At 39.8% G+C, this 25,880-nt stretch overlaps 1 protein-coding gene across 1 annotated transcript in view; it reads left to right on the top strand.

The window, feature by feature from the left end:
• Window positions 1–24,562, top strand: part of avl9 (AVL9 homolog (S. cerevisiase)) — a 28,815-nt gene extending 4,253 nt beyond the window's left edge. Inside the window, exons 2-16 of the mRNA XM_084939810.1 lie at window positions 107–227; window positions 4,623–4,708; window positions 5,611–5,682; window positions 6,377–6,466; window positions 6,560–6,626; window positions 6,722–6,762; window positions 6,848–6,886; window positions 7,998–8,067; window positions 8,405–8,880; window positions 9,226–9,360; window positions 9,445–9,664; window positions 10,065–10,182; window positions 10,274–10,327; window positions 19,479–19,567; window positions 21,801–24,562. Of these exons, the coding sequence (XP_084795936.1) occupies window positions 107–227; window positions 4,623–4,708; window positions 5,611–5,682; window positions 6,377–6,466; window positions 6,560–6,626; window positions 6,722–6,762; window positions 6,848–6,886; window positions 7,998–8,067; window positions 8,405–8,880; window positions 9,226–9,360; window positions 9,445–9,664; window positions 10,065–10,182; window positions 10,274–10,327; window positions 19,479–19,567; window positions 21,801–21,928 (1,806 nt within the window). The 3' untranslated portion in view covers window positions 21,929–24,562. The remainder of the gene's footprint in view (window positions 1–106; window positions 228–4,622; window positions 4,709–5,610; window positions 5,683–6,376; window positions 6,467–6,559; window positions 6,627–6,721; window positions 6,763–6,847; window positions 6,887–7,997; window positions 8,068–8,404; window positions 8,881–9,225; window positions 9,361–9,444; window positions 9,665–10,064; window positions 10,183–10,273; window positions 10,328–19,478; window positions 19,568–21,800) is intronic.
• The last annotated feature ends 1,318 nt before the right edge of the window (window positions 24,563–25,880 follow it).

Here is a 25,880-nt window from a genome sequence, read left to right as displayed (position 1 = left end):
TTCAAACTGACAAACGTCCTCATTTGTATTCAGTCTGTTCGCAGATTACCTGTGTGAGCTAAAACAGCCTAAATGAGGTGTTATTCTTTCTCCGTTCTTTCCTCAGGTCGAATTCTCTTACCCGCCGCTGATGCCAGACGAGGGTCATGACAGCAACCTGCTCCCAGAAGAGTGGAAGTACCTCCCGTTCCTGGCTCTTCCTGACGGAGCACACAACTACCAGGAGGGTACGGCACAAACTCACTTTGTAATTAAGTCTTATGAAGTCTTACAAAGATCCCAGTGTTACTTCATTTGCAGAGTGCTGACAGATTGTTTACAAATGGAGCATTTTTCTGCTGAGACTTCAAACATGCTTTTGAAGCTTGAAGTTTTGCTTATGGGCCTGTGTAGAGTTTTCATGTTCTCCACTTGTCTCCAGGTACTCGAGCTTCCTAGCACAGCCCAAAGACGTGTGTTAGAGTCACTGGTTATGTGAATGTGAACACGAATAGTTGTTTATCTCTTTGTGTCAGTCCTCTGTTTGTTGGACGGGCTGTACCACGAAGCAGGCCGTAATATTCATCAAAAGGCATCAAATTACTGACAAGATTTTGTGTGAATAAAGTGCTAAAACGTGAATAATTGGAGGCCTCAGATACCTGGCTGGTTATTATGCCAATAAAACAGGGTTTAAATCACTGTTATTGAAGTTTGTTATTGAGTTTTCAAAGTGTGGGAATGAGTCAGCAGGTGCTTCTCACACAGGTGATAAAATCATGATTGTCCTCCGGTGATTTTAAAAGGCTGGTGTCACTTCTGTAAACAGAGAGGTGGGTGTGAGCGATAGTGAGTGACTCGCCTGTTGTGGCTGCGGTCATGTGACGGGCCCGTGCTTCACGCTGACCTGTGAAGGCAAATAGCAGGAACCGAGCCAAGGTTCATATCTGTAGTTTCAACTTCAAAAACTACACTCATCAGCATGGAGAGGACAGTTCTCACTTCCTGCTCAGAGCTGTCAGCTGTTTGTTGGTCAGCTCGGTGATTCAGCAGTGAAAAAACGAGGGCTTCATGTAACAGAGACTGCTGTTACACGAAGAGACTCATTAGTAAAAGTATCCAGGATATTAAGGAACAGCTTGAAATAATACACCATTTAATTTAGTGAGTCGTGTTTCTGGACTTCAGTTTTCATCACTTTTTAAAGGCTGAAAAACCCAGATTTGGATTCTGGGTTCACTTGCTTTACTTTAATATTAAATATCATTAGAAACTGCTTTGTTAGGTTTATTAAAATATGGTCTGGATAAAAATAGAATTGTTGTTTTTTCCCAAGTCGAGGGCTGTGTCCAGGAGAGCAGGGCCTGGGGAGGCGCACCCTCTTTGAAATATGTTTAATGAAATAAAATTTTAAGTAGTATGCAGATATCTGCAGAGTGCCACTGGCCAAATGTCACTGGGTTAGGACCATTGCTGCAACATAACTGGGTGTATTTACTCAGATTTGTCATGCAGCGTATTACACATGTGACTTACATGTGAAAAATCCCCAGTTTGCGACTGGGAGGAGACATAAACACAACCTCAGGGCTCAAAAGTTGGTGCCAGGCCCAAGCCCAAATAAATGGGTGAGTTGTATCAGAAAGGCATTTGTGCTTCATCAAACATGCGGCTGTTGGCCTCTGCTAAGCCCAAAAGTACTTTCTGCTTTACTGAAGTACAGCTTTAATATACTTTTGATGTTTTTCTTTCTTATTATACTTTCATCTTCTACTTTTTTCTACTACATTTTTGAAGCAAATACTGTAATTTGTACTCTGTACCATTCATTTTACAGCTTTTTTTTGGCACAGTGGTGTAGTGGTCAGTAGTCAGCACTGATGCATCACAGCCAGGAGGTTCCTGGCTGGAACCCTGAATGTTTTCTCCAGATACTCTGACGTCCTCCCGCAGTCCAAAGGCGTGTAATAAATAATGGATGAATGTATGATTAAATTTGGCTTTCCTAAAGTGGCCAGCAGTATCTAAAGTAATTACAATCATCTCCAGCTGCAGCTTTAATGAATCAATAAGTATTATCCAGTAATAATGTACATGGAGCTGCATAATGAGTAAATAATGCAGGAGGACTCATTGCTGCATGAGCCTTGACAGTTTACACTGGTGCTATGTCTGATCAATTATTCTGACTTCCTATGAGCCCCCCTGCTGTCCCCCCGAGTCTAAAAAGTCTCCCTTGAATACATATCAGCCTGAGCTCCACTCGTACAGTTTTCACTGTAGAGAAATCTCTGTGGATCGGTTCCTTTGTTGCCTCCAGCGTGTTGTGAACTGATTAAGAAACAACAGCGGCTGCTTCTGTGAAACACTAAAAGCAATCAGGGAGTCTCCTGCACATGTTTGGCACTGGAAAATCACCAGTCTCATAAAACTATTTCAAAGCAGTTTTCTTAATTGGGGTTTTGTTTACTCAAGCACATTTTCTTTTCTTGTATCAGATAATGAGAAATAACTATAAAATGTTGAGATTTCCAGAAACGGGCAGCAGTTTATTGATAACTGCTGTCTTTTGTGCCCACTTTTCCTCTTTAAGCTATCGCATCCTCGCACAGGTGATCCAGTCAGTAAAAAAGAAAAGTGGTGATCTAGTGGAGCAGAATCTGTGAGCTGTGTTGAGCAGAGACATGAGAGCTGGATCCTGGCATATCAGGGCTGCTTGGTTGGGTTTGACGTACGGAGAGTGTGGCCTCTGCCCAGATGCCCCTGCCGTTGCCTCTTCTTTAATCTGTGACGTCCACAGTCTAACCTTTGTGACCCCACTGTCGTCTTGTTCAGAGGAAATACTAGTCACGTTGTGAAATCCTCCTCAGCCCCCCTCCTCAGCCCCCCTCCTCAGACTGAATGAACGGTTGAGCCCTGAAGTTGTTTTTCGAGTCTCTTCCTTTCCCCATCATCTTCTTAATGACAGAGGACAGCTGTCGTGTCGCTGCAGTTTCTAATCTTTGTGCTTTTGATTGATGACTGACGTTGTTTCTATATTGGTAAATATCTCCCAGTGAGTGTAGAAGAGGAATCAGGTTGTAAAGCACATGATTTTTCAACCTTAAGTTGGACTCCCAGTCCAAACCTCTCAGTAATGAGAATTTCTCCTTTTGAATTCCTTATTCTTCACTGTACATAAACCATAATCATAATGATTTATCTTGGGGTTTTTTTTTGTTGGGTGAATTTATGTGTTTTTGAAGTTCTCTTATGCTAATTTTGAAAATCATTTTTTTTTAATGTGTTTTTTGGGAAGCAAAACGCTTGATGCCTCCATAAACAAGTTTTAAAATGCTTAAAAGGATGATGTGAATTTGGACATCTAGTGCAGCAAAGATTTTATTTATTCAAATGTCCAGAGTGTCCCTGAATGCACCGAAATAGTTCAACATGACTCTCAAATGCAGTCAACCTTCATTTATTGTTTCTGGCCATTAAAAAATTGCTGATTCCAAAATTTGTTGATGCTCAGCTCTCAGTAGCCCTAAAATGTTTATTGATTGTTGTTTAATAAAACAATTATCAAAGTGCTCTCAATGTAAAATAGATTTAATATTCAGTGTTAGAGCCGTTCCTCTCTATCAGCTGGAACACTTAATCTGCTGCCAATTAGATGGCAGGAAATCCATCCAATGTACAATATACAAAATACTGCAACAAAAATTGTGTTTGAAAACCCCCCAACACAAAACGCAGCACAATTAATAAGCATTTATGTCTAATATGCTTTTTTTTTTCCTTGCAAGAATGGCGTTAACTGATTATTGAAATATTAAAATGACTGTTGTACCCTCTGATACGACTATCTGAATTTTGGAGCAGAAATTGAGACCCATCAGATGCAGCCATGTTTTTCTCTTAGGGTCGAGTATTTGTGAGCTTTCGTAGCTTCAGTTTCCTGTTGTTAGCTGACAGGAGTCACACCCACTGTGGGCTTCTGCTGCTGTTTTTGTGTGTACATCGTCAGAGACGCTCTTTTGCATACAATGCCACATTCAGTGCCACTCGAATCGCCTTTCTTCCTCTTTCCGATGTTCAGTTTGAACTTCTGCTGGTTGTCTCAACTGTGTCCTCATGCTTCCATGTGATTGGCTGATGGGATATGTGCAGGTGTCTGTCTTGTAAAGCCGGTTCTGAATTTCTTAAACGTTGCTTCTGACAAATACAACTGATGAACTAAAAGTAAAACTTAAAGCAAACATTTTTAAACAGAGTGTAAACTGCACAAACTCTTACTCGTGACTTGTGAGCTGTAGTTAATCTGAACATGAAGAACGGCTTTTTTTTCTTTTCTTTTTTCCAGCTATCATCAAGCAACTTGTAAATGTTTGCTTCTGCCTTCAAGTTTATCCAGTTTGGCAGCTGGTTTGAAAACCTGCTGTCAGTCACTGCAGCTTTCCACAAACACTCTTTATCTAAACTTACTGGTTTTTATTGTATTGATGGTCTTTGCTGAAGCTGCTGTTTACCACAGAAAAGGAAATGCATATCAGTCTCATCTAACTGCACACAAGTGATTTTTCTCATGCTGTTTATTCTTTTCTTTCTGCCCTTTAGCATGTAGTATAATAATGTGATTGTGTCTTTTTGTTGGTTTGCAGACACTGTGTATTTTCACCTGCCGCCTCTCAGTGGAGACACAAAGTGTGTCTATGGAGTGTCCTGTTATCGTCAAATAGAAGCAAAGGTCAGTTTATGAACGACAATAGGCACACTTTAATGAGCAGGCAGCTATGTGCAGCAGCTCTATGACAGAAAGCTACGCCAATGACATGGGTGGGGAACCAGGCAGTTTATGTAAATATATTTTTTAAATGTTTTTACTGATTTTGTAAGAGCCTGGTAGGATGTCTTTTGCAGCTACTGCTAAAAGGTGTTTGCAAGGTTTGAAATGTGCCTTAAACTTCCTCATTTCTTTAATAGCCACCGAGGTTGATTATTTCTGTTTTCTTTGTATTATTGAAGGGTTTTACCTTACAGTATAAAGCACCTTGAGGCCACTGTTGTTGTGATTTGGCACAATACAAATACAATTGAATGGAATTGAATTGCCTCGTCCCAAAAGCAAGGGTAGTTCCTGAAAGAAAGAGCTGTTTTAGTTCCTGGAGAAAAAGATGCCATTGTGATCAAGTGGCTAAAACTAGAGACAGAGCTGCTACGTTTGCAGGAAAAGGGTGACGTGAAGTGTGATGATCACCACTGTAAGTGAGGTCTGTAGTTTCACATTTAATAACTTCAAACATTTGGGACCCTTGCATCTCACATGGTAGAGCTGTGGACCATCCCAGATCGTATCACACTCTCTTCTCAATTTCCCTTTCTGCTCTAAGCCGTACTTCCTAATAATGGTAGCCATGGTACCCTAACCCTAGCCGCTTGTTGGCTATTATTGTCATTATAGGATGTAAATGTACATTATTAGGTTTCTGCATTTGCTTCACTTTTCAGACCCAAAGCTGTGTCTGTTGTTTGCATTGAGTCTAGTGAAACTGACCCAAACCTTTTGCGCTGTAACTGCAGCGTAAATTTAAAGCAGAGCATACAGAGGGAAGTTTATTTCACGATTGTTTTTTCTTGCTCGTCTTTCAGGCCCTAAAGGTCCGGCAGGCTGATGTCACCAGGGAGACTGTTCAGAAGAGCGTCTGTGTCCTCAGTCGAGTGGTGAGTCAGTCATTGGATGACTTAATTTAATAAGCTTTAATTTCAGTCTAAAAATTAAATTAAGTCAGTGGGCCGTAAAATGTCGCTGTGAGCTCACATGGAGAAGTGGAAGGAAATCGTGTAGAGAGGATGTTTTTATTTCCCGGCACTGTGGCCTCCTCATTTAGGCTCTAAAGTCACTGTCTGCTGATCTATATGTGTCTGTATGTTATATATGTGTCACCATTGAGAATTAAGATTCATAATGTTTTATGTTTTACCCTTAAATCTTTTGGCTTTATAAGAAACTTCAGTTTCTTATGAGGTAATATTCAGAGGCAAACCAGGGTATTCCTTTTTTCCCCCCATAGATATGAATAAATTATTTAACATCATTTACAGGGATTCATTGAGGGGGCAAAACACTGTTTTTTCCAGAAAAAGCGTATCAGCATCCCCTTGTCCCAGTTGGGATTTCCACACATGGTTATGTTGCTATGACAATACAATTTTAGGGAGGGGACCACAGGCCCTGTTTTAGCAGTGCCAACTGTAGAGTGGGGGAGAAAAACAGAGGCAGGAGGAAAAGCATCAAGACAAAGGATGTCGCCACCCATGCTAAATAAATATAAAGCAGAAATTAGCCTGACAGGATTTTTATGGGTCACACTGTAAATGACTCACTCACGTACGGTGTGTTTGAATTTCCTCGCAGCCTCTCTACGGTCTGCTCCAAGCCAAACTTCAGCTCATCACACACGCGTACTTCGAGGAGAAAGACTTCTCACAGATCTCAATCCTGAAGGTGAGAAAACAGTCAGACTAAACCTGTTTGAGTGAGGTAGTAGTATTTGTACCTTCCGGTCAGCTGCTTGCTCACCTCCTGTTTTCGCTGCAGGAACTGTACGACCACATGAACAGCTCTCTGAGGGGTTCAGCTCTGGATGGATCACAGGTTTATCTAGGTACGTGCCAGATCTGTCGGATAACAGGAGGGTTTAACAACAAATCTCAGCTTTTATTTATCCTTTTCATAAACATTTTGTTTTTCTCCCATCAGGGATGTCACCGAGAGATCTAATCCTGCACTTCAGACACAAGGTGGGGAAAATCTGATTACTTTAAGCACTAAAATCCATCCAAAATATCCTGTTTATTTACATTTTTTATTTTTAAATCTTTGCAGGCTCTCATCCTCTTTAAGCTCATTTTGCTGGAAAAGAAGGTGAGAGGTCAAACTTTAATGCGTCCTTCTCCTTTTCTTCATATAATTTGGTAATTTTGAGGTATGGTTCTGTCAGTCCTGGCTCTAAGAGAAGAGGAGGCCTCTATGATGTGGCTCTTTTAGCTCATCTTCCCGATGACTCCTTTCAGTCCCTTTCAGGTATAAGAGAGTCCTGACCCAGTTTTTCTAGACAAACATTTCCACCATATTTGCTCTAAATATAACCATATAATGTTAATGTATACTTGGGATTCAGATATTGATCAGTATGCTTTTTAAGTTGAGTGGTGCTCAGTATTGGCAGATAACCACAGAGACAGATTCAACATTAGAAAAAGCTTGGTGCATCTCTGATGTCTCTGATTTGTAGTTATTTCTATTTTTAGACTTTTGAAAAAAGTTCCTGTGCCTTTTTATACACTGAAAAATGTTTCCAAAAGATTTTGTATATTTTAAACTGAGTCTTACCCACGCCTTCCCTCTTCCTTGCAGGCAAATCTGCCCAAGTTACTTTGAACCTGCAACATTTTTCTTTCTAAAAGTCTCCAAATCTGATGTCCGAGATCAGACTTACAAATCTTTTTAGGCATCCATATTCATAGACCCATCATACCGGATATCTATCCTAAAACGTTTAAAGGATCGAGCTCAGGTAGTTTTCCAGTTTGCCTTGACAGCAGGGACCTGAAGTTTTGCACAGTTTCTATTAAGAAATGTCTACTGGAAGCTTTTAGCCACTGTGAATTGGCATGGGATGACCCTTTGGCTCCTTTATTAATTGTATTAGTCTTTTATACACTTATAGATCCTGTTAAATTCTGTGTGTCTCGTCCATTTTTAAATATTTAATGATCTTAGTTGCTGTGAAGTCCACCTTCCATTATTTGACTTAATACATTTTTAAGGCTGATTCCATTACTGCCATTTAAGTCCTGTTAAATTGTTGATCTGTGAATACGATTTACTCTTGTGTGTGTGTGTGTGTGTATTAGTTGTGTTTTTAAAAACGTTTTTCTGCTGTTTTGGCTTCACGTCTCACTTCTTATTCTGTCTGCTCATCCATTTTGTTCACCTCTTTTCTTTCTTTCTTTCTTCTTGCTCATGTTTGCAGGTCCTGTTCTATGTGTCTCCTGTCAACAGACTAGTAGGAGCTCTGATGACGGTGTTATCGCTGTTTCCGGGTCAGTAACTCCAAGAGGAAGACAGATCTGGCACTGATCTTTTGAATCAGGGCTTTGTGACACCCGGCACAGGAGTTCTCTAATAAAACTGTTTGTGTTGTTTTTGTGTTTTGGATTCTTGTTTCATTTTATTGATTATTTTGTTCCAGTTTTGACTTTATGCTCATTCTAGTGATTATTTTCGTTTTTGGCTAACTGTTAGGCATATGACACATTCATGTTATGCAAACCTGTCCTGCAAATATCTTTGTGCTCTTCCAGTGTGAAAGGCTTTGCAGCCTGTGGTGCAATTGCAGTAGTAGACTGATAGAACGTGTTTGCTGTGACATTCGTGCAGGCATGATCGAACACGGCCTGGTGGACTCGTCCCACTACAGACCTAAGAGCAGCGTGTCAGAGGACCAGAGTTTAGTGGAGAGTGTCTCGGGTGCCGAAGAGTTCGTTTCTGTGTCCGTTACCGACATCGATAGCTCCGCCCTTGACCTCGGGGTGGAGACGGCCCAGCCTGCCACAGAATCCTCTGGGAATAGCTCAGAGGGCGACAATCACCACCTCAAGCCGCCCTCACGCATCTCTCCCGAGTCCTCCGAGAGCGAGTGGGAGACTCTGGACCCCAGCGTGCTGGACGAAGGTGGACCGCAAGAGGCACCTTCTGAGACTGAGTCAGAGCTCCCGGAAACATTTGACTCCAAACCCGGAACGCCGATCACAGTGCAGCCGCAGGCAGTCACCGGTCAGGGAGGGGTCACCCAGGGCCTGGTGTCAGGTCTGGAGGAGGATCAGTACGGCCTGCCACTCGCCATCTTCACTAAGGTAACAGCAGTGATTAATACTTCTGTTAAAAATTCTGTTTTCTTTGAAGTGGTTCAGTGGTGCAACCCTCAGACCTAAATCCGAGAGGACTTTTGCCGATTGCCGTCTTCTTGTGAGTCTTTTCTGAAGTTTTCTGCGTGACAAACAAAGCTTCATGTGCTGACCCTGATTACACCTGTTCCTGTTTCACCTTTTTGATTAGAAATGTCTTCTTGACACAACTTTATAATGTATCAATATTGGTTAATAATTAACCAGTAAAATCTCAGCCCAGACAGCTGGGTGGAGACGAGCAGGTGTACGGCTGTCATAAACACAGCGACCTTTGTCTTTTCTTGTTTCCAGGGTTACTTGTGCCTGCCCTACATGGCGCTGCAGCAGCATCACCTCCTGTCAGACGTGACGGTGCGAGGCTTTGTCGCCGGAGCAACCAACATCCTCTTCCGTCAGCAGAGGCACCTCAGTGACGCCATCGTCGAAGTAAGTCCTGTGTGTGTAAAACTGTTGTATTAACTTTTTAAAATGTAAGTATTTAATATTTTTTTTAATACTACACTGCTTCAGGTGGAAGAAGCTCGTATCCAGATCCAAGACCCTGAGCTCAGAAAGATGTTGAGTCTGACCACTGCAGACCTGCGCTTTGCCGACTACTTGGTCAAACACGTGACGGAGAACCGCGACGATGTCTTCCTGGATGGGACGGGCTGGGAGGGTGGAGACGAGTGGATCAGAGCCCAGTTCACCCTCTACCTTCACTCCTTACTGTCTTCTGCATTACAGCAAGGTAAGACAATCAAAACTGTTCACAATAAATGTGTAAAATAAACACCTAGAAAGGCTCTTACAAGCAATCACATGCTTCCATAAAACACATCTGGCAGCTTGTACGCATTTAGAAATGGACGGGGCGTTTATATTAGGTTTAATGTCTTCAACTAAATCACAACAGACAGAATAATGTGTGAAAATGCCCCAGAAAGAGACAAGACGAGCGGGATAAATAAATCTATCCTGCATTTCTAGCTGTTTCCACATCTGATAGTTGGTTTTTAACTTTATTTCCAACTAGTACAAAATAAAACCTACCATAAAGCTCTCATCCTGTTTAGATGCCTTACTAGTCAGGATTGGAGCTGCCATATTGCATGTAACTGATGTCTTTGTTTCCCATCTCTTCCTTTCAGATAGCGAGCGGCTGCTGGCAGATTACGGGGCACCTTTCATCACAGCGTGGAAGATCACCCACAACTACCGGGTGTGGTACAGCAACAAGCACCCCGGCATGACCGCCGTCACCCCAGGGTAGGTGGACAGGAGAGCGACTGACTTCTGTTACCTGCAGCTTTTGAATGTTTCATATTTGTTTTTCATGATCCCATCTTCTCCGTTGTAGACATCCGTTCCAGGGTCAGTACAGCGTAGCCGACGTAAAGCTACGACTCTCACAGTGAGTGCAATTTCATGTTATCTTATTATTATTTTCTTTTTCTTCTAAAAATCAGGGATTTGTATCTAGTTTTAATAGCAGATAAGATGCAGGGTGAAGCTTCACCCCATCGCTTGTTTTCTGCAGCTCAGAGCGTGTATGTTGCTGCCCTCTAGTGGTGGTTAGAAGAAGTCAAAGCTGCAGCAGCAGAGGGAGCAAGAGAGTATGGGGCTCCTGTCTTTAAAGCCTTGCTTAAAGACTATCTGCAGAACTTTCCCTCTTTATTAAACCAAACACAGAGTTTGTAAAGTGACACCTGCAGGATGCAGGAGTACTCATTGTGAGACCTTGCCCCGCCTTGACCTTAGTTGTCACATAATAGGGTGGTCCCACGAAACCTTGGCTGATTGTGACGCACACCCATTTTCACACCTTGGCTTGTGTTATTAGGTACAAGATCAATAGGGGGTCCATAGCTGGACTCCCTTAAGGTGTTGTGGGAAAGGCGGATGTTGTCCAAAATAAAGACAATGTTGGATAATACCTCCCACCCACTCCATGACATGCTGGTCAGTCACAGGAGCACGTTCAGTGAGAGACTGAGAGTACCAAAAAGCACCACCGAACCCACTGTAACCAAAATAATTTCCCCTAGGGGTCAATCAAGTATTCTGATTCTGATGACCCTCTGAGGGACACTCCCAATAGGGCTTACAAATCTGGGACTCTCCACCAGTTCCTCTCTGAACTGAAGAAGCTTCTCGGATGAGAGGTGAAAAGAAACTTGAACAAGTCCAGACGCTTTTCTTTCCAAGCTACTAAGACTACGATGACCTTAATGACTGAGAACCTTCAGACATGTTTTGTTAGTACTAAACTCTGCATTCAATACTGTTGACAGTTACATTATGCATATATGCTGAGATACTGGGTGGGTGTATCAGGGTCTGCCTAGGAGTGGTTCTCTTCTGTGCCTGCTTCAGGTCTTCTTCCACTTGTCTTCTCAACGATGTGATACAAGATCCCCCTCCCCCCCAGGCACATTCTGAGCATTTTTAAGATAATTTCTCCTTGTTTGTTCCCCCTGCCAGACGTTTTTTTTTTCTTAAGGTACCACTTTAGGTATCCTTCCCACTTTTGCTAAATCCTCTAGCTTTTACTTTGAAGGAGCTGTCTAATTTTTAACACATGCAAAAGTTGATATATTTATACTGTAAAGATCTTGACAGTTTATTTTTAAAAAGGGCCAAAGTTACAAATAATGATGCCAGCGTTTGTGTAGGTAAACCCTATGAGCCAAAGGTTCAGGCTTCAGATTCCTCTAAACGCAGTTTCAGTGTTTTCTACTGTTGGCTCTGTGTAATGTCACAATGAGGGGTTATCAGTTTTTTTTCAGACGGGCAATAATATGAGAGTCTGCACCAAGGCCCAGTAAAATATAAATAAAGTTTATTTTGAACTTTGAATCATGCAATTGTTACTCTAAAAAAAGTCCAAGGATGAAAATATGGAGCTGGAAATGGTAAAACAGTGTTTACTTAAAATGCCAAATGAAGTACAGGGAGTGCAGAATTATTAGGCAAGTTGTATTTTTGAGGAATAATTTTATTATTGAACAACAACCATGTTCTCAATGAACCCAAAAAACTCATTAATATCAAAGCTGAATGTTTTTGGAAGTAGTTTTTAGTTTTAGCTATTTTAGGGGGATATCTGTGTGTGCAGGTGACTATTACTGTGCATAATTATTAGGCAACTTAACAAAAAACAAATATATACCCATTTCAATGATTTATTTTTACCAGTGACACCAATATAACATCTCCACATTCACAAATATACATTTCTGACATTCAAAGACAAAACAAAAACAAATCAGCGACCAATATAGCCACCTTTCTTTGCAAGGACACTCAAAAGCCTGCCATCCATGGATTCTGTCAGTGTTTTGATCTGTTCACCATCAACATTGCGTGCAGCAGCAACCACAGCCTCCCAGACACTGTTCAGAGAGGTGTACTGTTTTCCCTCCTTGTAAATCTCACATTTGATGATGGACCACAGGTTCTCAATGGGGTTCAGATCAGGTGAACAAGGAGGCCATGTCATTAGTTTTTCTTCTTTTATACCCTTTCTTGCCAGCCACGCTGTGGAGTACTTGGACGCGTGTGATGGAGCATTGTCCTGCATGAAAATCATGTTTTTCTTGAAGGATGCAGACTTCTTCCTGTACCACTGCTTGAAGAAGGTGTCTTCCAGAAACTGGCAGTAGGACTGGGAGTTGAGCTTGACTCCATCCTCAACCCGAAAAGGCCCCACAAGCTCATCTTTGATGATACCAGCCCGAACCAGTACTCCACCTCCACCTTGCTGGCGTCTGAGTCGGACTGGAGCTCTCTGCCCTTTACCAATCCAGCCACGGGCCCATCCATCTGGCCCATCAAGACTCACTCTCATTTCATCAGTCCATAAAACCTTAGAAAAATCAGTCTTGAGATATTTCTTGGCCCAGGCTTGACGTTTCAGCTTGTGTGTCTTGTTCAGTGGTGGTCGTCTTTCAGCCTTTCTTACCTTGGCCATGTCTCTGAGTATTGCACACCTTGTGCTTTTGGGCACTCCAGTGATGTTGCAGCTCTGAAATATGGCCAAACTGGTGGCAAGTGGCATCTTGGCAACTGCACGCTTGACTTTTCTCAGTTCATGGGCAGTTATTTTGCGCCTTGGTTTTTCCACACGCTTCTTGCGACCCTGTTGACTATTTTGAATGAAACGCTTGATTGTTCGATGATCACGCTTCAGAAGCTTTGCAATTTTGAGACTGCTGCATCCCTCTGCAAGATATCTCACTATTTTTGACTTTTCTGAGCCTGTCAAGTCCTTCTTTTGACCCATTTTGCCAAAGGAAAGGACGTTGCCTAATAATTATGCACACCTGATATAGGGTGTTGATGTCATTAGACCACACCCCTTCTCATTACAGAGATGCACATCACCTAATATGCTTAATTGGTAGTAGGCTTTCGAGCCTATACAGCTTGGAGTAAGACAACATGCATGAAGAGGATGATGTGGACAAAATACTCATTTGCCTAATAATTCTGCACTCCCTGTAAAAATAAGTCAAAATATGGGAGATTGAGACTCCCAGCTCTGAAGAATGTGTTTTTAAAATTTTAGCGTCTGTTTTTAGACCCACTGATGATTAAATTTCCAATTGCTGTCAGGCTCAGTGCCCCGAAACACCCCAGCTGTGAATACTTTATGAATACAGTATATGACAAGGAGCAGCAGGCAGCGCGTCGCTTGGATGGATATAGCAGCTCAGCGGTCAGAGTCGACTCGGGTCGGGGGTTGCGGTGGCAGCGAGGGTCTCATATCAGCCGGAGTCATTAATTATGAGTGAGTTTCATTCTCAAAAACGGAGCCAGAGACTTCTTCAGCCTCAGCTCCAGTTTCATTCCAGGAAGTGTGGATGAAAGGCGACTCCGTCCACAGCTGGAGTTCCGCGTCTAGTGTTACGCTTCAGATAAATGCCTTCCCACCACAAACACAAACACACACACACACACACACACACACACACACACACACACACACACACACACACACACACACACACACACACACACTAGGTCCCTAACTTAGCTTCATGGTAGGATCTGCTTGGCTGTCATACCCAAAGTTCTCGCTTTACCCTCTGGTGTTCGGTGACATGGCCCCTGAGAAATTTGTCGTAATGCTTCAGTAAACAAACACACAGATAGACAAACAGCACAGGGTTAGATTAGTGTAACTGCACAGCGTCCAATCAGGAGACTTCTACTAGATTAACAGACACCCCTGCGCACTTTTAGCACATTTACTTTGTCTGAAAAATTATGAAACTTATAAATTGAAAATAATGTAAAATTAGCAAAATTTCAAATTAAAATTCATTAAATATAATAAAACATATTTTACAGTTTAAAAAAATCATAAATGATTGAATAATTTTTAAAATACTTTTTGACAATCGGAGCAGTGACTTTGCAGACTGTGCAGTAAGATGTTCTGGTAATCGGCCAATAGAAATGACTTGATTTAAATTTGGCAGGTGTCCCGATTAGCATCACGTTCCCGTTAACCTCTGGAGCACTTCCAGTACGGCTGCTATATTTAGATTTGTGAACATCTCCGTTTACTATGAACAAAATCTTTGCAACTGTTTATTTCCGTAAAGACATCAGAATCAAATATCAAGTGGCACTAAATAGGATGAGAAAGGTCACCGATGTATTACAGTTATTGAATCAAGAACGCGCGAGTTGTCTTTTAGTAGAAAATAAATAAAAACAAACACTGAACGGGTATTTTTACACATGCAATATAAAATATTAAGTATAAAGAAGCCAAAGCAAAAAATTAAAACACTCACAAAAAAAACAGTATAATTATTTGTGTTTGTGAGAACATATTGTGTCATTTTATTTATTTATTTATTTATTTATTTATTTATTTATTTATTTATTGTGAAATAAAAACAGTCTTCCAATAGGAAGTATATTTGTGTCTGCAGGACACATGTTGTCCAGATGCTTTAGTATCACCATGGCAACCAGAAGAAAGAAGAAAACAGAGCTTTAAAATGAGTAGTATGCGCTATACTTTTTTCTAAACATAACCAAGTCTTCAAAATCGTATTTTTTTCCACAGAAAACGTAGCATTATGAAGATGTTTAGTAATTTTAGTATTTTAACTTGGGAACTTCAAGTAGAAATGGTAAAACCTCTGACATAAATGACGCAAACTCTGGTCTTTGGTGTGAACCGTGTGAACACTTCACCACCCAATCCCCCCCAACTTCCTGTTTCTCCTTTTAATTGTAGAAAATATTCATTTTGTGTACATATATCAGTACATATGAGACTGTGCAGCTGAAAAATTGTGCTCAGTCAGAAAAATAAGGAGTGGAAATTCATGTGCAGGCATAAAAGATAAAAAAAAAAAAAAAAAAAAGAGGACAATTTGTATTGAGAAACATGAATCAGTAGATTAGAAGTCACAAGTGTTTTGCAACCTGCTGCGTTGTATCGGCCAAGACAGCTATGAGTCACACCAGCCAATAAAACAGCATATTAAAATGTTCTATCATACCAAGAAAGCTTGTTGTGTTTTCTTTAGTAACATGTGTCATCGGTGACCTTTTATTTATTTATTTGGTGTCCGTCAGTCTCGGGACATTCTCTTGACCCCAAAGAGCTGTCTTGGTGCTTCTCATCAGCTGGAGAATCAGCAGAAAACTCTCCCCCTGTTTCCCTGCATCGGTAAACACAGAGCTGTTTTACTGCAACTTGAGACATCACGGCTGGGGAAGAGGGGGGGACTGGGGTTAGTGGGGCAGACGGTGACGAGCCTGATGTATCCCACTGCTTGGGAAAGTTTAAAAGAAGGCTGAGTCTGTGCACTCCACTCAGCTCATCACTGGATTAAAGAAAGAGAAAGACTCAGTGCCACGCTTGACTTCCTTGTGAATGTGCTGTGTTGCATGTGTATTATTGAAGCACCAGGAGGGGGCTACTAAAGGCCAACTCTTTTCATGTCCCCTTGTCATCAGCATTGGACAAAAAGCAGCCGGTGGCAGAGATGCTCTCAGAAAACAGAGTCATGTGATGAGCTGCACGGCTGCAGAGACACGCACACACACACTGATTCTTTACTGTTGGCGTACCGCGCTCTGCTATATAAGGAGCTGTTTTTTTGGGTCACTCAGCTCGACGGAGAGTGCACACAGAAGCTCTGGGCTTTCTGGAAACCAGTGTGAAACTGGGTGGCAGGTTTACATGTGAGCCACAAAGTTTCCATTATTTCACCCAGATTTCCCCTGAACACATTCAAAGTTAAGATTTTTTCCAGTGTTGCTGTTCATCTCGAGCAAAACATTTAAAACCGTGATTCTGGATCTCGTTCATTAGTATTCATTAGTATTAAACTAATACTCCTCTAATTTTGATGTATTTCTGATCATATGTGAGCTTTAAGATCTTAAGTAGGTTTATTTAATCATGTGTAATGAATAAACATAAACCACTAAACCAGTGTCAAGAGCCATCCTTAACCCTCAAGCGACCAGGCTATTTCAGTGGCTAAAAATATCCAGATGGGATCACTTGTGACAGGAATTCAGTTGTTCATGTACCAAACAAGGAACAAATGAACAAAAAAAGACAAATTTGCAAGGAAAAAGTAACAAATTCTCAAATTAAAAAAAAAAAAGAAAAGTATTTTGTTTGTTTGTTTTTTTTTAACTGAAAAATTGCAACATTTTCCTGGAAGGGGAAAAAAAAAAAAAAGAAAAATGCCAGAAATTCTCAAGGTAAAAGCCACAGACTTACGAGGAAAGAAATCACAAGTTTCTTCTTTTGTTTTAAAATTTGTGAGAAAGAAGTAACAAATTTTATAAGGGAAAAAGTGACAAATTCAAAATGAACCCTTTAAAGCAAATTGTTCTGGGTTTTCTTTTTCCCCACTGAAAAACCAAAATAAATTCCACAATATATTTTGTAATTATTAACTTACAAAAAATGCCCGCTGCAGCAAATATGATACAAATGAACACTCATATATGCAAATTAATATTTAATTTATTTTAAAGACCAATCGGAAGGTTCAATAAACACTCAGTTCTCAAAAAATGTTTCTTTTTGCAGTTATTTCATGGTTAAGATTTTAAAAAGTTTTTCAAATTTTACATCATATTTTCTACAGGAATACTTTCTTGTTAATATGAAATCAAAGCCGATAATATCAAAACAAAGGAACCGCATATTTCCACAATTTCTCTACATGAAAGTAATGTAAAAGTTGTGAAATTATTGTTCGGACACATTTTTACCATAAGAAATTGTCATAACAGCACATGTCAACAGACGACTGTGATGGTAAATTAACCCACATTAATATAAAGGAGATTATATGGATTAAGTTTAAAAAAAGCTTTGTTTAGTGTCAGAATGTTTAAAATAGTCTCAAATCCAACATGACAGGAATTGTTAGCAGTGCTAATGGACGTTAGACACTTACATCAGGATAAGCCTTTGTTAACAGGGACATGTTTGCAAGACCTAAATAAATAAATAAATAAATGGTGCTTTTGTCCCTTACTCATATATTTTACCCTTACTGATATATTTTATCTTTCTAGATTTATACTAAATATGGTCTCCAAGAAACCCTGGGAACAATGTGCTGCAATAGTTATATACAAAAGATGATTAAACAACAACAACCATCCAAACATTAAAGACAGCTGCTAATTTTGCAAGCTTTGCAGATTTCTTTTCTTTTTTCTTTTTTTATTTGACTACTGGTGGCACTGTTGAGTCGGTGATGGTAACAAATGGGGTGCTGAAAATATAAAACGAACAGATTTTATTTTATTTTATTTGTTTAGGAAACTTCTACACTCACTTATATTCGGTTGCTTTAACTTGCGTGACCCAACTGCCCTGCTGGGATTGTCCGTCAGCAGATCCTCTACTTTAGCCAAAAAGAAGCACAGCGAGGAGAGGTTCCTGCTGAGGAAATGAGCAGCCACAAAGCTGGATTATTGATCCTAGCAACATGGGCTTAGCAACCGCAGCTTGTTTGGCAGATCCACTTGCAGGCGACGGCGCTGCAGGACAGCCGTCTGACTCCAAGATGCCGCAAAGTTGACGCTCTGCTCTGCTTCTGCGGAGAGCGGTGTCACGTTGATGCTACTCTGGCTCTGTGTGGTTTGAAGGAATGATGGCACTACGCACACGTCTCATTTTCTGTTTGGTTTTAGGTTTCATATGTAGACTTTACATCCTGCAGGACTCTCAGAGCCACTCTGAATCTTGGCAGCAGTTTTTCTTAGTGGAAATCTTGAATGTTTACTTTAATATTCACAGTTATTGCATTGATTTAATTTATTTTCTCTGCCTTTTGATGTGTATTACACATGACATAATAGGGCCAAAAAAAGGGAGGAAGCTCCCGGGAGAGGATGGGTTATATTACAGAAATGTCACAAATTTATGAGGAAAAGAAACTCACATATTTGAACTTTTAAAAATGAGTTAATAAATAAACCAAAGATGGACAAGAAAAATTCCCAGACTGCAAATTTATCATTATTAAGACATAAATTGACAATTTAAAAAAACTAAAAAAAACCCTCAAACTTTAGAAGAGAAAGAAGTCAAGTGAAGCATAAAAAAGTAACAAGTTATTGAGGAAGAAAGTCACGATTTTGTGACGGGAAAGAAGTCACACATTTTGGGGGAAAAAAAAATCAGTTATATGAGGATGAAAAGTTTTATAAAAACCTTTTTTAATAAGTCCCTGCAGACTTGTAGTCTGAATCGCAGTCTTTTAGGTTAAATATGGCCATAAATATGGAGAATAAAAGCAAGAACCTGCCTTCATATTCATTAAATTCTGTCTTAAAGATTTTCTTGTTTTCCTCAAGCATTTTATTTAACATAACATAAACATAAATAAGACAAATTGAGACTTGTTGGCTCACAGAACATATGTGTGTTGAAATCCAGTGATGTAATCTTCATGTGTGGTAGCTTTGTTTCCCAACATCACTTGTAAGTGCATCCCAAACCTCGGCGTTGCGGGCCTCTGGTTTGATTTTCACGTGTAGTAAACTTGACAGTGAGTTTATGTTCAGATGAATAACGGCTGATTAGAGGCTTGAGTGACAGACGTCTGCTCTCTGCAGCTGCTGACATATATCCCCATCGTCTTTTTTAACAACGCCGCTGTTTGCCCAGATGATGCAGGAGTGAGATTCCTGCTGAATGTCAGGTCAGCGGGGATCCGCGTGAAAGGTTGTGTGCTGGATTCACGCCAAGCTGCTGTTCAGATAAAGCTAGGCGCGGCCGCATTTAGCCCTACATTTGTTGTGAAACTCAGTCGTCTTGTTTCCGCTGTTGGGTCAGCTCCGATCATCACATTCACCACCTGTGACTGATGCTCAGTCTCTTTGCTGTTACATAATCCTCTTTAACAGGTTTGTGCAACATTTAGCAACAGCACGTTTATGTGGTTTCTTTCCTGGAAAGGAGGAAGAATTCCTTTAGTGTCAGATTGTAGACAGGGAGATGAAAATAGAGACTGCTTGTTCTGGGCGTTTGTGAACCTTTTGTTTTCTCTTTGCAGCTCAGTGCAGAACAGCGAGCGAGGGAAGAAGATCGGAAACGCCATGATGACAACCAGTCGCAGTGTAGTCCAGACTGGGAAGGCAGTCGGTAAGGCAGCTGCTCAATTAAACCCAGATCAGACTGTTACCAGTCAACATGTCATTAACTCTCTGGGGTCCAGGGTATAATTGGCCGTTTTTGACTACTTTTGATTTTACCTCTATATTTCACCTTTAAAATAAGTTTTTCTTGCCTTGTTTGGTATCATTATTTTCAGCACAACCTCAAATATCTGAAATTTGAGTTATTTTTTTCATTTTAGTATACTATATTAGCACAGTTGATTTAAATTCAGACAAAAAATTCAAAATCCGAGTAGAAAAAAAGTTATATTTTTTACTGTAAAACCCACAAACATGTTTAACGAATCATTTTCATAATTTGAAATGCAAATAGAAATTGTACAATTCTAAAAATTATGCACAAGTTTTGCAAACAACAAAGTTATATGATACTATTTACCTAAAAATGCAGCCAAGGCCTCAGGCGATTTTTATATAACCATTTAAATCTATTTACAGAACAATCAGGTGTGCTGCATCAAATAAGAAGGCACACAAATTATTTGTGCCAGTCCAAAAAATGTAGTTTGTGTTCAGTATAAGACAGAGGAGAACACCAAAGGCCTAAACCCTGCAGGTCTGACAGCAGGAGGTGCATCAGTCCAGTTTTCCATGTGGGAACAGCGTTTACACTGGAATCTGCCTTTGACGGCTTTTTTAGAGCAAATATGAAATTCAGCAGTATAACTGACACACAATACAAGACAATAACTACACAACAAACTAACTCTAGCCTCCAAACACGCTAAACGTCACTAATGTCTCACATATGAAAACTCGCTCTCTCTCTGTCTTTCGCTCGCCTGCTTTCGGGTGTCACTCCTAAAAACTTCTCCCTAAACAACCAAGTGCCACATGTTGCCATATCATTTTTTTTGATTGGCTGACATGGTAAACTCTAACACCAATAGGGAAGGGGTGTTTTTTCTATTTCTTTTTTCACTCGCAAGCAGAGAGTGTTTGCTAGCGCTGTCTGTAGAAAACACAGTTTTTACCGTTCTTCCCGCTGTAAACACCACTGTTTTGTTCAGAAAAAAACATCGCTTGTATTTTTTATCATAACTCTGGTTTTACGTGGCCTATCGACACAATTTAAAAACTGGTATATAGTTTGAAGTCTGCACTTTCGACCCAAGTTGAAATGGAGACTCTGACTTACTGCATCTTGTAGCTGTGTCGTCTTAAATTGGTCATGTGATTTTGACGCGCCGGCGCGTCCAGCGACCCGAGAGGGTTAAAGTGCAAACTTTGAGCTTTAATTCAGCTTTCAGTTTGAGCCCCAAAGAGATGACAGTACAAGTGAAGTAGGCCATCATTAGGCTGAAAAATAAATCTATTAGAGAGATCCAACAATGTGGCACATTCCTAAAAAGCAGACGGGCTGGCTCAGCAACACCAAAAGGCCTGTAAAACCACTGAAGTGGATGATCACAGAATTCCATGGTTAAGAAAAACCTTTTACAAAATACAACCAAATGAAGCACTTTTGAGGAGGTATGCATATCATTGTCAAAGGCAAATATAAATACAGAAAGTTGACAACAAGGGGAAAAAACCACCAGTTATACTCAAAAACATGAACGCCACATAAGACTTGAAAGACTTATGGCAGGAGTGGGGAGCTCCAGGCTTTCAAGGGCCAGTGTCCTTTAGATATCACCCTGGGCCAACACACCTGAATCAAATGATTAGTTCATCAACAGGCCTCTGGAGAGCTTCACGACATGTTAAGGAGGTAATTTAGCCATTTAAATCAGCTGTGTTGGATCAAACACACATCTAAAACCTGCGGCCCTTGAGGCCTGGAGTTCCCCCACCCCTGACTTATGGCATGGACCAGGAAATGGTTTTATTTATGTATTGCCAAATTACCACAAGAGTAGCTCTCAAGGGAATTTATATTGTAAGGTAAACACCAAGCAGTAAAGTACAAAGTGATAATGAACCAAAAGCAACCCAGGAGTTTCTAAAGGGTAAAGAAATTGAGTATTCTTCAGAGACTTAGTTACCTGATCTCTGTCAAACACAGCATGCTTTTAAGTGTTTAAATACAAAACTGAATTAAGTTTTATAAAAAACTGTAGAAACACTTACAGACCTAACTGTAACCATGACTTTGCCCTTATTAAGTAATCAAATGTCTACTGTAAGAATTCGTTCTGGTGTCACTGTAGGAAAAACAAAAAAGTAAAGTGAAATTCTCTATTTTCCACTCTCAGGTCAGTCAGTGGGAGGAGCATTGACCAGCGCCAAGACGGCCATGTCCACCTGGTTCTCCACATTGGCTCAGCCGGCACCAGCATCCACCCCAGCCTGTCCTGAACCTGCCACTGCAGTCAAACCGTGACAACTGACACCCCCGAAAATCCTCATTGACTCTGTTTCTGTGTCATCCTCTGATTGTGAAGCTTGGGGGCCGACAGAGTGAGCGCTAGTTTCATGAAGGATAGTAAATCTCTATTCAAAATCAAATGAGAGCCATCTGAAATATACAGCCATAAGTTGGTGTTTCTGGCACTTTTTTCCAGCATCATATTTGCGGGGCGCATCCCAGACAAGGAGGCAGACACTGCCTTTGTGTTACCTGTACAGTCCATAACCACTGTAAGGCAGAGACTGCCACTGCTTTTGATCAAAGCCAGAAAATTCAGCAGGTTGCATTATTATGTCTGACCGCCTCTTTCTCACTGCTGCCGTTTGTATTGCTGGATGCTTTCCTGTGAGACACTAGAGATGCTGTTTTGGGGTTTGCAGTGTTCACTCTGTGCTGCATATTTATACAGTTTGTCTAAAAAGGTGACTATTTTGCTGAGAAATGACATTAAGTAAAATATATATAGAAAACATAAGTCACAGCATTGAATGGAAAAGCATGATCTGTGGTCCCTTGAAAGTTTTAATGGTACACATTTTAAATGCAGTCTGGATCCCGTTTACCAGTCCCCTGTGGTAACATTGTGGTTAATGCAGTAACAGCGTGAAATATAATGTATCACTTACAACAGCAAATCAAGTGATAATGAATCAGAATTATCGTTTTTAATTGAACAGGACTGATTTTAAATAAAAAAATCAAAACAAAAACTTCTTTATAATAGTCGCTAACATCATCAAATTTAGCAAGCTAATGCTACTTTTTAGCTAGCTTGAGAAAAATTATATTATAAGGAACATTATTGATTGCTTGATTTTTTTTTAAACAAATAACAAACAAACATAGCCAGGGAAAAGTAAGTTAAAATTTCTGTATTATTTAAAAGTTTTGATTTACTTTTAAGTTGAAATTACAAGATACCCAACTTCAAATGTCGAATCCTCTCTAGAAGCTAACCTGAAATTTTAATTTATGGATAGTAAAAAAGTCAGAAACAAGCTGTCCTAGAAGACATGCAGTTATAATGATTGACATTTTTTTGAATATTGTTTTTAAAAAGAGAAGAATTTAATAAGATGAGTCTAACATTTTTTTAAGCAAAAGTCCCTCCCCCAAACTAAAACACACAAGAAAATTGGCTAATGTTACTTTACTTTTCAACTAGCTTACAAGTAAAAAATGTAATTGTAAACATAAAATTAAATTTCAGATTTCTTTCCTTTCAGATGGAACTTCAGACTTCCAAGTTGTTGTGATAACAACATTGTGTTTATGACTTGAAAGTTTATGGACCTTTAAATCTTTAAAATCTTTGCTAATGTAGGAACTAATATGTGAACACTATTAACATGACCATAAGACACTGTTACAAAGAGAAATGTTGGTTTGATGTGACCATTTAAATGAAGTTAACCAGTTAACTTTGTTTGAATATTTTTGCTGCTGTTACCAGAAAAACATAACTTTTTTTTTAATGGCAAATGTTAGCTTTAGCTAGGTAACAGCTAAAGAAAAAGCTGGTGTAAAAAACCCACCAATGTTACTTAAACTGGCTTAACTTGGCTGTTCCAGGATATTTTGGTGAGGAGAAATAAAATAATTAGTTATTTTATTTTAGACAACAACGGGAAGGAGTCAAAAAGGAGAAAATGGGAAGCATTTTTTTTAAAATAACTTGTAGCTTAAGTTACTGAGTCCACTGTATTGTTTAGTATCAATTATTTTTACATGTAAATGTTTTTATTTGATTTACATTTTGTCTGTTTTGTGGAAATATGTAATTAAAAACTGTATCAAATTGAATAATTCTTTTCAGTTGACATCACTTGATTAGTCATAGCTCTAGATTTGATTCACTCCTACATAAACATTACAATTCCAAATTTTAAAACCCGAACACGCTGTTATGATAACACCACAATGTTATTACAGAAATCCTTGTGAACCTAATGTCTGATTGTGATGAAACCCAGCTGTGTTTGACAGGGTATTGTAATCCCTTACCTAAGCCTTTTTGTACTTTACTGTCAGTATACATGCATAAATATATTTTAAAAAGTATATTTGAAGATGGTAAAGCAGACAACTTATTTATTTCTTGTGTAACTTGTTGTCCCACGACTATCCATGTTTTGTTGTAACAACACTGGAAAAAGTCCCAGTCTGTGGACCACTGTGTATTTGCACAAAGCAGCTGTTATATCTTCTTTTTATGAATCTTTTCCTTGTATAACTGTAATTTTGAGGTGCTTGAAGGATCTTTTCCCTCCATGCTACAAATACTCAACAACTGTTGGATTAAAAGTGGTCCAGTGAGCATGCTCTGTCCAGTCCAGTTTTACAGTTTTTGTTTTCTTCTTCACGCTTCTTTGGACATTGACTCATTTTCTGGTGTTTTGATTTAGAATTAAGTATGTTAAATTGCTAACTGTAAAGAAAAGCTGCTTTTTTAAATCCTCTAATGATATATTTTCATTTTGTATTTAAGTATATATATATATATATATGAATGTATTATGAATTCAGATTATTTTCTTGACAGATGCTTTTAATGTATTGGAGAAGGAAGTCAGGTTAACTATATTGCTGTATTAAACAATCAAAACAAAAACCCACCAGACTTTTATTTTTAGCATACACGGGAGCATTTATTTTCCTTTATCCCTCTGGGTTTTTGTCTGGGAACAAATGTAGGTTAGTCGCCCCCCCCCTCTCTCACTCACACACACACACCAGCGCTTTTTTTTTGTGTAGGGGGGGGGGCCTGTTGTTGTGGTGGCAGCACCACATGGCTCGACAAAAACACAGCACAGTGTTGTCCGACAACTGCACGCTGGCATAACGGGAACTCATGAACCCGACAACCTTGCAGGTGGCTTTACCCAGAGACAATCAGAAATTCACACCCACCGAATCCCTCCTTCAGGGGAACTGATTTATGCCTAATGATTAGCAGAAGTCTAAAGAGAAAACCCTTAGTTCCGTTTCTGGTACATAAACATCGATGTTTGTGTTTTCAGTTCAGTTATTACCCAACTATTTCACAAATGACAGCATGTTTCCACTTTCAAAACCTTTCTCCAGACTCATTTCTCACCATCCTCAGTGGTGGTTGTGTATTAGAATCTTTCTAATGCGACATATTGGGTTCAGATAATTTCAAAAACTAAACTAAATGACAAATTTGTCCAAATTTAGTGCTGTTGGGTAAGTCCTAAACTCCTGAATGTAAGCCTCAACATTACTGTTTTGACCATTTTTGGAGCGTTAAGGCATCAAAAGGACAAACGAGGAGAATTCCAGCTTATTCACTCAAGTTCGCTGAGGTGAAGCCTAGCAGACATCACTTGACCAGCTTCACTTTTCAAATTGGCCGCACCCAACCCCAGCATCCACATGGATTAGATTTACAGTTGTAATGAAGCTGAAAAGGTTTCCCATATCCTATATCTATAATCGTGTTTATTCTGCTGCAAAGTTGGGCACTTTAACATGAAACAGATGTGTTGCAGACTCTAATTACTGTCTGCAACACATCTCTGTGGAATAGGGGACTTGACTCAGCTAGTTGTACTCCTATATAAAAGCAAGGTTGTTGAGGAGCTGTGTGATTTTGCAGGTAAACCGCTGTTCTGCAGCAACTGTGTCACTATTTGTGGAAGAACTTCTTTCAGATCTCTAAGGTTTTGGCTTTACTCTATGTAAGTTGTTAATGTGAAATAGATGGCAAGAGATTTGCAATTAATTTATCACAACCACTGTATAATCTCAAAGAGACTGCATTCAGTTGCAGACTGATAGCAGACTGACTCAGTCTCGTTGCTATTTTATCACCACTACAAAGCACCAAAACTGCTTCGGAGGCAGCAACTGACTGACTAGTTGCAGATCTGGTCCCAGTCTTTGAAGCAACAACTGAAGTTGC

Source organism: Perissodus microlepis, chromosome 9 (genome assembly GCF_051167445.1).
Source record: "Perissodus microlepis isolate ML-2025 ecotype Zambia chromosome 9, ASM5116744v1, whole genome shotgun sequence".
NCBI classification, from domain to species: Eukaryota; Metazoa; Chordata; class Actinopteri; order Cichliformes; family Cichlidae; genus Perissodus; species Perissodus microlepis.
This window is presented reverse-complemented; position numbering and strand designations above follow the sequence as displayed.